The sequence below is a fragment of the Tachyglossus aculeatus genome, chromosome 10 (assembly GCF_015852505.1).
Source record: "Tachyglossus aculeatus isolate mTacAcu1 chromosome 10, mTacAcu1.pri, whole genome shotgun sequence".
In the NCBI taxonomy this organism is placed as follows: Eukaryota; Metazoa; Chordata; class Mammalia; order Monotremata; family Tachyglossidae; genus Tachyglossus; species Tachyglossus aculeatus.
This window is the reverse complement of record NC_052075.1, coordinates 39939418-39954257: the sequence shown is the minus strand read 5'-3', so window position 1 is coordinate 39954257 and position 14840 is coordinate 39939418. Positions and strand designations below refer to the sequence as shown.

The window sequence follows — 14840 nt, the reverse complement described above, 5'->3', positions numbered from 1 at the left end:
ACCTTTCGGAGAAAATAAAATTGATGGTTGAATTCTATTTTCAGGGCGGATTATTAAGGACAATGAGACCCTAATGAGTGTTGGAGTGAAGCCCCAGGGAACCATCCAGCTAGAAATGTTTTCTGTAAATCCAGAATATTATCCCATCAAAACAATGGGGATTCCACTGGAAATAGTCATGGCAGATGTTATAACAGTCAGAGTGCAAGCAGGTAAATTATTTGGTTTTCTTCCCATGTCTGTTGGAAAATTTTTCCACAGGGAAAAGTCAGTGTCTACTTCTCTATTCACTTGATCATTGGACTCTTGATTTCATCTGGGCAGATTCTGACACATTCCAAGATGTAGCTGTTGAGATTGAGAAACCAACCTATCATAAACCATTTCTGGGTGGATACAGACACAAAGTAACAGGAATAGAATTTCACAATGCAGGGACACAGACGGTTCCCAAAAAAATACCTGAAAGAACAGGTATATTCTGCAGAGAAACTCAGGTAATATTTTCCACCTTCCACTTGGATTTTTGAATAAATGTCAAAGTTAACCTGATAGAAGAAATGGTGAGAAGTTTATAATGATAAGAAATAACTATCATTTAAGTATAGAAAATGTATAATGTCATTATAATCAATATTGTTTAAATAGAGAATATCATTTAAATACATATATTGAATTGAATAAAAACTGGGAACCTAAATTTCTTGTTCACTCAGGTTTGGCATTATATTGCTGGAATTCACCATAGCAGTTACAAAATCCTAAGAGCTCAGCTTTCATTGTTGTTTCAGCCGTAAAGTTTGTCTTGACACCATTTAGATTTTTATTCCAGACAGCTACAGAGAAGAATAAGATCCAACAAACTAGAAATACCACATGTACCCAGATGACTAAAATTGGTGTGTACGTGTCCAACCTGACCGACAAACTAATAGAACCAGGGACGTATTTTACAGCTGATGAATACCACGCACGGCGACTGAAAGCAGTGAGTTCATTTCTATTTTGCACGATTGCTCATCAGCAATAATGATAAAATGAACAGGGAAGAGAATATGAATATTTTGCATTTGTGCCTCAGTGTGGGCCTTCACCCTTGATGTGGAAATGGAATGGGGGGCTCCAAGGGAAAGATTTCTTTCTGCTTTACCAGAATGTTCTGGAACAGGGCCTTCTTGCAAGGCCTCACCCAGAGCATATCTCTCTCCCCTCAACCCTCCCCCTTCTTCTCCTCCTCCTCTCCCTCCTCTCCAGAGCAGCTGACCTTCCTACTTCATCACAACTCCCCTCCCAGCCCTTTTATTTTTGTTTTTATTTTGTTTTTAAACTCAGAACAGGTGGGGCTAAGGAGAGAGGAAAGGGATGGTGCACTATGGGATTGTTGTGGTGGTCCCTCCTGAGGGCAGTGGAGCTGGGGAAGAGGTTCTGCCTGCACTTATCTCACAGTTATCCCTGTCTGGGATGTGGACCCCAATGTGTGAGCACAGGCCAAGGTGCTCCCAACCAGAAAGACAACCATCTACTCTTTGCTCCTGCAGAGGGGAGTTTCTCCGTGGTGTAGCCTGCCCTAAAAGTGAGGGGGAAAAGGGTCCTCCTGCTTCTCCAATGCCTTTGCCCCCTGTAGAATCTGCACAGAGGAGTAGGACAGCCCCTTTCCAGGGCAGCTGGTTGACAAATACATACAATGCAGAAACGGGAATCGTATTTAATTAATGACTTTTAGAGAAAAATATGAAGATACAGAATTTCAGAGTCTTAGAATATGGGGTGGTGAATTCAGGCCCTCAAGAATTTCCACCCTGACTGGCTTTAGATCCTAGCTGTCTTTATTTGACTGTGTGACTTGTGCCTGTGTGACTTTGGGCAAGTTACTTAACTTTTCCATGCCTCAGTTGTCTCATCTGTAAAATGGGGATTAAGACTGTGAGCCCCACATGGGACAACCTGATCACCTTGTATTTCCCCCAGCGCTTAGAACAGTGCTTTGCACATAGTGAGCGCTTAACAAATACCATTATTATTATTATTATTTCAGAAGTCAGAGAATTGATCACGTCATCAACTCCTATTAAACTCCAACACCAAAATCTGGCAACCCCACCCCCTACCATGAAAGGGTGTCTTTCCCTCTGCACTTTTTGAAAAGAACAGGACTGAATGCAGCCATATGCCTTTTCAACGGTCAGAGATCTGCCCTTTTCTTTAGCATTGCCTTTTGAGTCCTCACTGTCTCCCCACTTTGATTTCCCTGAAGATAATAGTGATCCAGACCTATTACCGAAGGTGGCACGCTCAAGAAGTAGTGAAGAACTTAAAAAACATTAAGAGGGTGAGGTTGGAGTGGGAAGAAGAAGAAAAGAAGAGGAAAGAAAAAGAAAAGGCAGAAAAGTTACAGAATGAGTATGATCGGAGGTGTAACCCCAAAGTGAAAGAAGACTTCGAACTGCTTTACCATGCCTTAGAAGGTAAATGTAATTCAAGGCAGATTTCCTGTAAATGGCTTTCATTTTTCTCCCCAGCAGGGGAGAAATGATAGGGCACATACACTTGGTTTTAGTCAGGACCTACATACCTTAAGGAGAGTTTTTCTTAACATGAGTTTTGTCAAGATTGTAAAACCCATGTTATTGGAGAACTGATTCTTCGTGGAAAAGGAACCTATTGGCTGAGACTGCACAGAGGAAAAGCACTTTTAGGAGGAATACATTTAGGAGGGTTCTCGTGACAGTACCATCGGTGGGGTGAGAAGAGCTGCTCAAAGCCGCCGTCAAGCAAATCCACCCCTGGCCCAGTTGGGAGGCACGTTCATACAGACAGTCACATGGCCAACATACCCACCTTCAAGGGTTCAAACAAATGATTTTCAGCCAGCCACAAAATCTTATGGCACAAAATAATGGCTGTAGATCCCATTTAATGGGACTGAAAAGGAGGATACTTGAGTGTGTGTTATTAAGGAACATGTGGTGTGTTCCTTTTTAAAATCCCATTTTCAAGTAAGTATTGGTTTTGCCTCATACAGACTTAGCCAGGCCCATTCCAAAAGGATTCCATAGGAGGCTGGGTGAAAGTTCTAAAATCAGGATAATCTTCCCATAAGGGGTCTAGAAGTTCCATCCAGGAGGAAAGCAATTAATCAATCAATCAATTAACTGAAATTTATTAAGCCTTTACTGTATGCAAAGGACTGTATTAAGTGCTTGGGAAAGTACAGTATGGTGGAGTTGGTAGACATGATCCCTGCTGTTAAAGAGCTAACAGTCTAAAAGTCCCAAATGTGAACCATCCACTTAAACCTTGTATTCAGGTACAGGGAGGGAGAGACAGAGAGACAGAGAGAGATGTTGCTGGCTTGAAGTCTGCAGCCCCTCTCTCGCTTGAACCAAACTAAGCAATTCTAGAACTGTATTTTGTTTTCCTGGAAACTTTAGATTCATTCACATTCTCCTGGTGTCAGCGGAGTCCAGAGGTTAAGTCACTGAGACAGTAATAGAATGAGATTATGGCTCCCCACAGATCTGTGAAAAGCTATAATGTTGATTGCCAGACTGGGATTCACTTACAAGGCCAGTCAGCACTGAAACAGAACTCTATTCCAAAACTCATGAACCAGTCAAAGCCAGGATATATAAACATCAAAATAATCTATGTTTTTCTGGAATAAAAAAGATTGATACAGTATGTTTTATGTTCCAGTATAAAATACGAACTTTAGGATACAATATTTGGATCAATCAATTCATCAGTCAATCAATGGTATTTATTGAGTGCTTATTTATTGGGAGAGTACAATACAACAGAGTTGGTATAACATTCCCTGCCCACAGCAAGTTTATATGTGTTTAAAAAGGGGGGGAAATGGAAATAATGAAACACATCTTACAGAAATGGAAGAGAAATACACAGGCCTCTTTTCAGGTCCTTCAGAAAGCTCCTTGGTCCGTGACTTCTGCACCCACCAACTCAAGGCAAAAGAGAAGTCAACTTTTACAGATTTAAATAATCTTCAGAAATTTTGAATAAGACTTTTGATTCTATCTCAAATGGCATCCTCTTAAGGAGCAGTGTGGACTAGTGGATAGAGCATGGGCCTGGAAGTCGGAAGGACATGGGATCTAATTTTGGCTCTGCCGCTTGTCTTCTGTGTGACCTTGGCCAGTTACTTAATTTATCTGTTCCTCAGTTACATCACATCTGTAAAATGGGGATTAAGATTGTGAACCCCATGTTGGACATGGACCGTTTCCAACTTTATTAACTTAAATCTGCCCAGCGCTTAGTGCAATGACTGGCACAAAGTAAGTGCCAAACAAATACCATAAAAAAGCTTGGGAAGACTTTAATGGGGAGGGGTTGTTGAGGGGGTGAAATTTGGGTCACAGTTAACATATTCAGTGGTTCCAGTCATGTTGGGAGGTTGTATTGGGTATTGTTTCAAGGAGATAAATCCTGGTATCAATTCTATTTAACATCTTTACTGATGAGCCTGGTAAAGTAATTGAGAACCAGGTTTATCAAATTAGATGAGATTAAATTGGGTAAGGTTGGTTATCAATACTTTGGAAGAAAGGAATAGAATTCAAAGGACAATAATTTGGAAAAATGATCCTGCTAAGAACAGGATGAAATCCAGTTAGACCAAGCACAAGGGAGTTAGCTTAAAGCAGGAAAAAAAAGCAAACTGACTGGAATGCAGGCTGGGGGGATGATAAAACTACAGTTCAGCAGAGAAAGCCCTGAGAAAGCCATAACTGAGCCAATGATGTCTTACTGTGATTAAAAAGCCACCACAACCTTGGTTTACCTCACAGTTTTGTTGGGAGAAACTCTTCTGCTATATTCTACACTGATCAGATCAACCTCTTTTTAGAATCGTGAATTCAATTTTGGTCAGCAACCTTTAAAAAAGATGAACAATGGAGAGGGTACATAGGAGAATGGCAGAAATGGAGAGGGGCTGGAAAATGGGTTCTTGGAAGAAACATTAAATGAATTGAGGTAGTTTAGGCTGCGTATGAAAGTACTAAATTTATCAGTCAAATAGTATTTATTGAGTGCCTACTGTATACAGAACACTGTACTTAACATTTAGAAGACTACAGTAGAGGTAGGAGAAATGAGCCCTGTTACTGAGCAGCTTGAAGCTTAGATGGGGAGATAGACACAACACAAAAAAATTTACAGGTCAAAAGAAGACCTGAAGAAGAGTAGTGTATTTATTGGTGAGGGCTAAAGTAATAGGATATGTATAAGATATATGTGAATACATAACTGTGTGGCTGGAGTAAAATACTGTGGTGGTAACTGTGGGGGTAAGATCAGGGGAGAGAAGAAATTCACTGGGGAAGGCCTCCTGGAGGAGCAGAGATTTCAGCAGGATTTGAAGGTGGAAACTTAATTAGACTGTGAGCTCCCTGTGGGACAGGGACTGTGTCCAACCTAATTCACTTGCTTAGGACGGTGTTTGACACATAGTAAGCGCTTAATGAATGTCTCACACACAAAAAATGGGGACTGTTATGGTCCGGAACATTTGAAGGGGAAGGGAGTTTCAGATAGAAGGAAGGACATGTACATGAGAAGTAGCATGGCCTAGTGGATACAGCACAGGCCTGGGAGTCAGAAATAATAATAATAATAATAATGATGGTATTTGTTAAGCACTTACTATGTGCAAAGCACTGTTCTAAGCTCTGGGGGGATACAAAGTGATCCAGTTGTCCCTCATGGGGCTCACAATCTTAATCCCCATTTTACAGATGAGGTAACTGAGGCACAGAGAAGTTAAGTGACTTGCCCAAAGTCACACAGCCGACAAGTGGCAGAGCTGGGATTAGAACCCATTACCTCTGACTCCCAGGCCCATGCTCTTTCCACTGAGCCATGCCAGAAAGACCTGGGTTCTAATCTTGGCTCCACCGCTTGTCTTCTGAGTAACCCTGGTCAAGTCATTTAACTTCTCTGGGCCTCAGTTATCTCATCTGTAAAATGGGGACCAAGACAGAGAGCATCATGTGGGGCAGGCACGCTGTCTAGCCTGATTAGCTTTTATCTACCCCGGCACTTAGAACAGTGCCTGGCACATAGTGAGCACTTAACAAATACCATAAAAATCACAAAAAAATATTAACAAGGGGTCATGGCAAGGAGACTACAGGAGTCGTAATGAAAAGGTTAGAGTGAGGGGAATGAAGAGAATGAGTACTAGTGAGTAGTGAGCTCATTTGGTGCATTAAAGTCAATTGTCAGGAGTTTCTACTTGAGAGGAATGGACAACCCCTGAAGGATTTTGAGGAGAGGGGATACTTGTTGATTGTGTAGAATGAAGAGTTTAGGTAAACAATCTGAGCTGCTGAGTGAAATACAGACTGGAAAGGGAAAAGACTGGAGATGGAGAGACCTGTGATGAGGGTAATGCAGTAATTCATTCATTCAAAGGTATTTACTGAGCGCTTACCGTGTGCAGCGCACTGTACTAAGCACTTGGAAAGTACAGTACAGCAATAGAGACAATCCCTGCCCACAACAAGCTTACAGTTCAGATGGGTCAAGCTAGGCATCCTAGCTAAGGGGCATATTAATTACAGCCTTCAAATATATGGCTTTTTATATGGAAGATGTTAACCAGCTATTCTCAATGTCAAATGAGGACCTCACATAAGGAATGGGCCTAAATTAATTCAGGAAAAATTTTGACAGAACAAAAAATAATTTCTTGACCATCAGGATGAGAAATCCTGAAATAGACCTTGCATGGCCTAGTGTAAAGATCAGGGTACTCAGAGGAGACCTGAGTTCGAGGCCCAGCTCCTCCATTGGCCTACTGTGTGACCCTGGGTAATTCACTTCACTCCTCTAAGTCTCAGTTTTCTCATCTGGAAAATGGGGATTCAAATCCTGCTCTCTTAGACTGAATCCTGTGAGGATCAGATTGGGTCTGATCTCATAACCTTGTGTCTACTCCAGGATCCAGTACATAGTTGCACCTTAATGTCATTTTTGAAGAAGGGCTTCCAAGAGAGGTTGTAGGCAACAGGTAGAGTCTTCATCTCTGGTATTCTTCAAAGAAACAACAGACCAAATCTGTCTTGGGGTGATGTATAAGTCACCTGCTTGGAGACAGGAGATCGCATCAGGTAATCTCTCCATATCTTGTCCAACACTATGATTCTGGTCACTGCAGGAGCTTACGACCCAAGACAGACAGTAATGTCACAGGCAGAGACATCAAGGATATTCGGACGAGTGAACACACATTAAAGGCAAAGTAGAACGCTTACATTTTGTGCAGTCAAAGGAATAAATGCACCCAATGAGAGATTGAGAGCTTTGAGACCATCTAATACAATTCTGTTGTATTGTTCTCTCCCAAACACTTAGTACAGTGCTCTTCATACAGTAAATGCTCAATAAATCCCAAGCAATTAGTACAGTGCTCTTCACACAGTAAGTGCTCAATAAATACCATTGATTGATTGATTAATGATAATTGTGGTATTTGTTTATTGCTAACTATGTGCCGAGCACTCTTCTAAGCACTGGAGAAGATACAAGATAATCAGGTCATACACAGTCTATTGATCTAATCAATGGGCTGTGCCCCCCTTTTTCATGAACGTAAGAAAAAGAGTTGATTATTTTAGACAGAGCAGCATGAGACACTTTCATGTCATGGACCAAACATATCGTAATGGGTAAATATAATTTTAATGTTTCATCACTCCTAATAATAATAAAGATGATGGTATTTGCTAAGCACTTACTATGTGTCAAGCACTGTTCTAAGCACTGCAGTAGATGCAAGCTAATCAGGTTGGACAAAGTCCGTGACCCACCTAGGGCTAAGTCTTAACCCCCATTTTACAGATGAGGTGGCTTAGGCCTAGAGATGTATAGTGACTTGCCCAAGGTCATGCAGCAGACAAGTGGCAGAGTCAGGATTAGAACCCAGGTCCTCCTGACTCCCAGGCCCACACTGTATCTACTAGGCCACACTGCTTCCCTGATCCTGCTTCTCCTTGCTTACACTCTTAGATTGTGAGCCTCTCAAAGGACAAGGATCACGTCAACTTTCCACTGTGTATTCTCTTCCAGCACTTATAGAGTGCTCTGCACACAGTAAGCTTTTAATAAATACTATGACTACTTAAACTACACCAAGTTTTGAATCAGTGCCTTGATAATGTTCTTTCAGCTTTCTTATTTACAAATAGTTTGTGGTGAACTCTTTGGTATGTATTTCTAGGAAGGTGGTAATCTAATGAAATATTCATTCAAAATAAAATGAGACCCCAGTGACATTCTTTGTGTTGAAATTGTATGTGATCTGGTCCTGTTGGAATTGCATGTCCCACAATACATTGTTTACCAATTACTGCTGCCCATTCCCCACCCATTATAACGTAATAGTTGGACATGAATTACAGCAAATAAAAATTACTTTGAACAATGCTCCTGACATATAATAAAGTAGGATTAAGTGGCCTCATTTGGGAATGCCCAGAAAAATGGAAACGGTTCCTTAATCTCAATAAATAAGGGAAGCCCATAAATTCAGCAGTGGGCTTTTAAAGGCTCTGTTCCATGATTGCATTGTTTGTAATGGGTAGGTGGACTGATTTTTTTTTTCCACTTCATTTTGTTTGGGGCAAATGACCATCTCATTTTGCAGATGATTAATCAGTGGCAGGCATTTTTTTAATTTATCAGGTGTGAAGCAAATATGTGATGCTTCCTGACAATTTCAAAGCATGAAAGCTATTTTTAAAAGGAATTGAATCTTACGGTTTTAAAGCATTGACAAATAAATACACTTTGACAAAGTGTGACCAAAAAAGCATTCAGCTTGCAAAGAGTTGGAGTTCCTTATCAAGGTTCTTTCATAATTTCCCCACAGTCTGGAGACTGCAGCAAATTGATGACATTAACCACACTTATATTGGGGCAGAGAGGAAAGCAGCTCTCTGTGAACTTCTGGAGGAAGAAACTCAGTTGATTGCTTCAATCGGGGAACATAAGTTCATTGCCAATAAGGAGAACCAGCACAAGTCAATTCAGTTCTTTTTGGATAAGGTTAGTGAAGTCATTGCGATTTGAATGTTAATGTTGCTAGAGTTCAAAACCTGGTAAAATGACTGACTAGCAGAGAGTATTGATTTCCTAAAATTCGTTTGGCTTGTTTGGTTTTTTGAAAAGGTGGCCTTGCTTGAGGGTAATATGAGAGTCTACATTTAAACTGACCCTTGAGAAGGGAAATTTATACTGGGGAGTCTGAACATTATTACAATCTAGGATAAATTAAAACTACTGGATTAAAATTTGCTCAGAATATGTTAATTTCAGAGGAATATGTATTGGAGTGCAGAATCAGTCAGTTGTATTTTTTAAGTGCTTACTGTATGTACAGCACTGTACTAAGCGCTTGGGAGAGTACAGTATAACAATATAACACACATTCCTTCCCCACAGCAAGCTTATAGGTTGAGTCATTGTATGATGTTTCTGCTCTGAATGTAGGGTAGGTAGAGTATTCTGTGGTTCTAGACAGTGAGCCCACTGTTGGGTAGGGACCGTCTCTATATGTTGCCAACTTGTACTTCCCAAGCACTTAGTACAGTGCTCTGCACACAGTAAGCACTCAATAAATACGATTGATTGATTGATTGATTGATTGATTGTGGATATTCTAATGACTGCTTCACCGTATTGCCCTGCTATCCACCAATTCCCTGCTGAAAGAGACTTCCACAAAGAGATGTTTGGTCAGTTGCACCTTATTCAACCAGTTCTGAGCTGAGAATTCTGACCCAAAGTTCCTCCCTGGTCCTAGAAATCAAATCAGTGGTATTTGAGTCCTTACTGTGTGCAGAGCACTGTAATAAGTGCTTGGGAGAGTACAGTACAACAAAGTCGAAAGACACATTCCCTGCCCATAATGAAAGACACAAGGAAACTACTTTTAGTGCTTACTGTGTGCAGAGATGTAAACTTATCATGGGCAAGGAATGTGTCTACTAACTCTGATGATATACTCTCCCAAGTTCTCAGTACAGTGTTCTGGACACAGTAAATGCTAAATAAATACAATGGATTGATTGTACTAAGCACTTGGGAGGGTAGAATGCATCAGAGTTGATAGACATGTTCCCTGCCCACAACGAGCTTACAGTCTAGAGGGAGAGATGGAAATTAATATTAAAATTAAATAATTTATAATTCATAATTTATAGTTCTGTACATAATTAGCTAGTAGATTAACTGATGATAATAGATTAGATAGTTTAGATACTGGGACTGCCTGCTGGATGTTAAACTGCTTGTTGCCATAGAGACTAAATTCAGACTAAATTATTTTTCTCAGCCTGATCATTCCCTCACAGTCAAAACCAAGTCCAGGAAAGAGTTAAAACAATTAGGGCACTTATGTAATTCTCCCATTATCCAGTAATTGTTGAGGGGTATAAGAGTATATTTGATTATAAGAGTATACCCCTCTGTAAGAGACTCGGTATAAGAGTCCACAGATCCTGTCCCTTGTTAGAGCACCTCAACGCCTTAGTAATAAGAATGATGATGGTATTTCCTAAGCACTTGCTATTTACCAGGCACTGTACTAAGTGCCGGGGTAGCTACAAGCAAATCGAGTTGGACAAAATCCCTGCCCCATGTGAGGCTTTAAGTCTCAATCCCCATTTTGCAGATGAGGTAACTGAGGCACAGAGAAGTTCATTCATTCATTTAATCATATTTATTGAGTGCTTACTGTGTGCAGAGCATTGTCCTAAGCACATGGGAGAGTACAGAATAACAATAAACAGACACATTCCGTGCCCCAAATCACACAGCAAACAAGTGGTGGAACTGGGATTAGAACCCATGACAGCCCATGTTCTATCCACTAGACCAGGCTGCTTCCGTGGTGATGAGCTGACTGGAGAGTGTGTGGAGGCACAGGCACAGAGGTTTGTTGGGACGACCGAGTGGGCCAGTTCACTCTCCTTCTCACCATTTCCTGCCTCAACTCTCAAGGGTGAGAAAAGTGGCTGTCTTGCCCAGTGGCAAGGGAAGGCCCTGGAGCCTGAGGGCAGTGGAGGGGAGGAAGCAATTACAATGTCTCCGAAGCTAGAAGGCGAAAGTCATGTTCAGTATTTAATACCACTGATGGATGAAGGATAGGGAAGCAGCATGGCTCAGTGGAAAGAGCCCGGGCTTTGGAGTCAGAGGCCATGGGTTCAAATCCCGGCTCCGCCAATTGTCAGCTCTGTGACTTTGGGCAAGTCACTTAACTTCTCTGTGCCTCAGTTATCTCATCTGTAAAATGGGGATTAAGACTGTGAGCCCCATGTGGGACAACTTGATCACCTTGTAACCTCCCCAGCACTTAGAACAGTGCTTTGCACATAGTAAGCACTTAATAAATGTTATTATTATTGTTATTATTAGGAAAAATTTGCGAATTTATGAGTTGGGACTGGCTTGTTTTGTCCCTGAAGCATTATGTGCCGGGTACTTTACTTAGCGCTGGGGTAGATAGAAGCTTATCAGGTTGGACACAGTCCCTGTTCCGCTTGGAGCTCAAAGTCTTACTCCCCATTTTACAGATGAGGGAACTGAGGCACAGAAAAATTGAATGGCTTGCCCCAGGTCACACAGCAGACAAGTGGTGGAGAAGAGATTAGAACCGAGGTCCTTCTGACTCCCAGGCCTGTGCTCCATCCATTAGTCCATGCTTCTTGATTCTTTTTCTGTAGACATAATGATGAATGAGCCCTGATTGCTCAGAGTTTGGAGGGGGTTGAAGTTCAGGACTAGAGGGTGGCGTGGGGCAGAACATTGTGATGGTTTCTGGATGTTTACCACATGTTCCTCTTTTGCAGTCTCTTGAATCTGCACTTCTGTGCCCTTCAGAAGAGAGGGAAAAAAAAATCAAGCTCATTGTTCTAAATAAATTGACTGGTGGGAGGCATTTTATTTACCTGAAAGAATATTGAGAGAAACCATTCTGCAGCTCCTCCAAAGGACTGGTTCAGACTAGAGTTTCTGCATTTTTCCAAAAACACAAATGAAAAAGTCCAGACATAAGCATTAATAAATGTAAAACCCAGCCTGGGCACTCCAATGTTTGAGTAATGGGATCAACTAGAGAGGAAACTGAATTTTCTTATAATGGAAATCATTCCAGAGAAGTGACTTTTCAGTTAGAATTTTTTTTTAATGGTATTTAAGTGCTTGCTCTATAGTAGGCACTGAACTAAGTGCTGGGACAGATACAAGCTAATCAAGTTGGATACAGTCCATGTCTCATATGGGGCTCACAGTCTTAATTCCCGTTTTACAGGTGAGGTAACTGAGGTGTGAGGTAACTGAGGTACAAAGAAATTAAGTGACTTGCCCAAGGTCTCACAGCAGAAAAGCAGCAGAGCTAGAATTAGAACCCAGGTCCTCTGACTCCCAGGCCCATGCTCTTTACAGTAGGCCGCACTGCTTCTCTTTTGCTCTGCCTTCCAGAGAACCCATTATTGCTCCTTTTGGGGAGAGAAATATCCTTTTTCTGTGATATTTGTTAAGCACTTACTATGTGTCAAACACTGTTCTAAGCGCTAGGGTAGATGTAAATTGATCAGGCTGGACACTTGTTGGCAGGAAATGTGTCTGTTATATTGTTGTACTGTACTCTCTCCAGTGCTTAGTACACTGCTCTGTACATAGTAAGTGCTCAATAAATACGATTGACTAAGTCCCTTTCCCAGCCATTATGCCGAGAACAGGGTCTAAGCCCAGTAGCACTTTGGGAACATCAATGTTAGAGTGGATGAACTTGAAGGAGGAGATCGATAGAGAAGTAGCATGGCACAATGGATAGAGCATGGGCCTGGGAGACAGAAAGTCATGGGTTCCAATCCCAGCTGTGCCACTTGTCTGCTGTGTGACCTTGGGCAAATCACTTCACTTCTCTGTGCTTCAGTTACCTCATCTGGAAAATGGGGATTGAGACTGTGAGCCCCATGCGGGACAGGGACTGCGTCCAACCCCATTTACTTGTATCCACCCCAGTGCTTAGTACAGTGCCTTGCAGGTAGTAAGTGCTTAACAAGTACCACAATTATTACAGAAGCAGCATGGTGTGGTGGATAGAGCATGGGGCTGGGAGTCAGAAGGTCATGAGTTCTCATCCTGGCTCTGCCACTTGTCTGCTGTGTGACCTTGGGCAAATCCCCTTCTCTGTGTTTTAGTTACCTCATCTGTAAAATGAGGATTGAGACTATGAGCCTAACATGGTTACAGGGACTGTGTCCTACCCAAGTTGCTTGTACACCCCCACCCAGCGCTTAGTACAGTGCCTGGCACATAGTAAGTGCATAACAAATACCATAATTATAATTATTATTATTACTATTTTTACTAACTATTCTATTGTACTCTCCTAAGCCTCTCTCCATACAGTAGGTGCTCAATAAACACCACTGACTGACTGGTCAATTGACTGATGTCAGCTGTTTGTGAGTGAACTGGCACAAAGTAGCCATTGAGAACCCTCCCTTTCTGCCACGAGCCCACCCACTAATCCTCTCTCTCTCTGGGGTCTTGGGGCCACCTCCCTTAGCCCACCCGCAAGGCCAGGCTGCCCTCCCCAGCCCCTAGGCCAGGCTGGCCATGCCAGACCAGGAGACCAGGCTTTGGATGGTGATTTGTTGAGCCTGCATGAGGAACTTTTTGTTCTGTGGTGTGGTGTTTCAATGAACAATGCGATAAATGATCACCATTAGCTAAAGCCCAATGACTCACCAATCAATGAATATTGATCCCACCCTCAACTTTTCTCATTCTTGAAAAAAAGGATCGATTGGAAGATTTTCTAGAACACTTGTAGAGGAATTTGAAACTCTGAACCATGTAACAAATAACACTCCTGGTCTTACTGTCTGCAAGACTTCCCAAGTTACAAGAACTCCGCGCCAAATCCATCAGCCAGATTTTCATTCCCTGTTCCCCCTTGTGAGCCCACTGTTGGGTAGGGACCGTCTCTATATGTTGCCAACTTGTACTTCCCAAGCGCTTAGTACAGTGCTCTGCACACAGTAAGCGCTCAATAAATATGATTGAATGAATGAAGTGAAACTGGACCCAGGGCTGAGTTTGGCTCAGTGGGTTTTTGTTTTGTTTTGTTTTACTGGAGTCCAAACCATTCCCCTGACCATTTTCACTGCTCGACTCTGCTGCCTTTTAAAATACCACTCTGGGTTAGCTGTGCCATTTTATTTAGATTTTTTTCTAAATTATGATTTAATTTGAGACAAAAACACAGCTTCACTTTGTCTCTTTCCAAGTACAGTTGCACTTGGTTTGAGCAGAGAGCTCTTCTATGGACTCAGCCATAATTTTTTGGAAAAGGAAAATTACTTATTGACTAATTTTTTTTAAAAGAGGCCTAATATGTGCCCTGAAAGGCTTCAGAAAAGAGAATAAAAACCTTGCATTAGGCCCTCAGTGACTTTCTTCAGAGACATCTCCAAACACTCTTTTGCATTTGTTTCCTTCCCTTTTCTATTCCAACTTGCTGTTCTAGTGTTTCCTCCAGTGCTCTGCTCTTTTTCATTCATTGGTATTAAAGTGCATCTCACAATAACCCACTCTCTTGAAGCAATTCAGAGAATGAGATAATCATGCTTTTCTTCTTGCTGCCAGTGCACCTGTGAGAAGGAGGGAGCAGGAAAGAAAATCCACCCCTTGAAATTTTTTGGTGCCCACCACAAACATTGCCAAGCCAAACAATCTGATCTGGAAGGCCAAATCCAGATGGTCCCAACCCGATGTATCAGGATTGAGATCGATGAGGCCAC

The 14840-nt window shown here is 41.8% G+C and overlaps 1 protein-coding gene across 3 annotated transcripts in view; it reads left to right on the top strand.

Moving 5' to 3' along the window:
* IQUB (IQ motif and ubiquitin domain containing) overlaps positions 1-14840 on the top strand; it is a 53751-nt gene that overhangs the window by 19535 nt on the left and 19376 nt on the right. For all 3 annotated transcript variants that reach the window (XM_038753221.1, XM_038753220.1, XM_038753222.1), the window contains 5 exons: positions 45-212; positions 325-497; positions 833-988; positions 2255-2465; positions 8897-9072. In XM_038753221.1, the coding sequence (XP_038609149.1) occupies positions 45-212; positions 325-497; positions 833-988; positions 2255-2465; positions 8897-9072 (884 nt within the window). The remainder of the gene's footprint in view (positions 1-44; positions 213-324; positions 498-832; positions 989-2254; positions 2466-8896; positions 9073-14840) is intronic.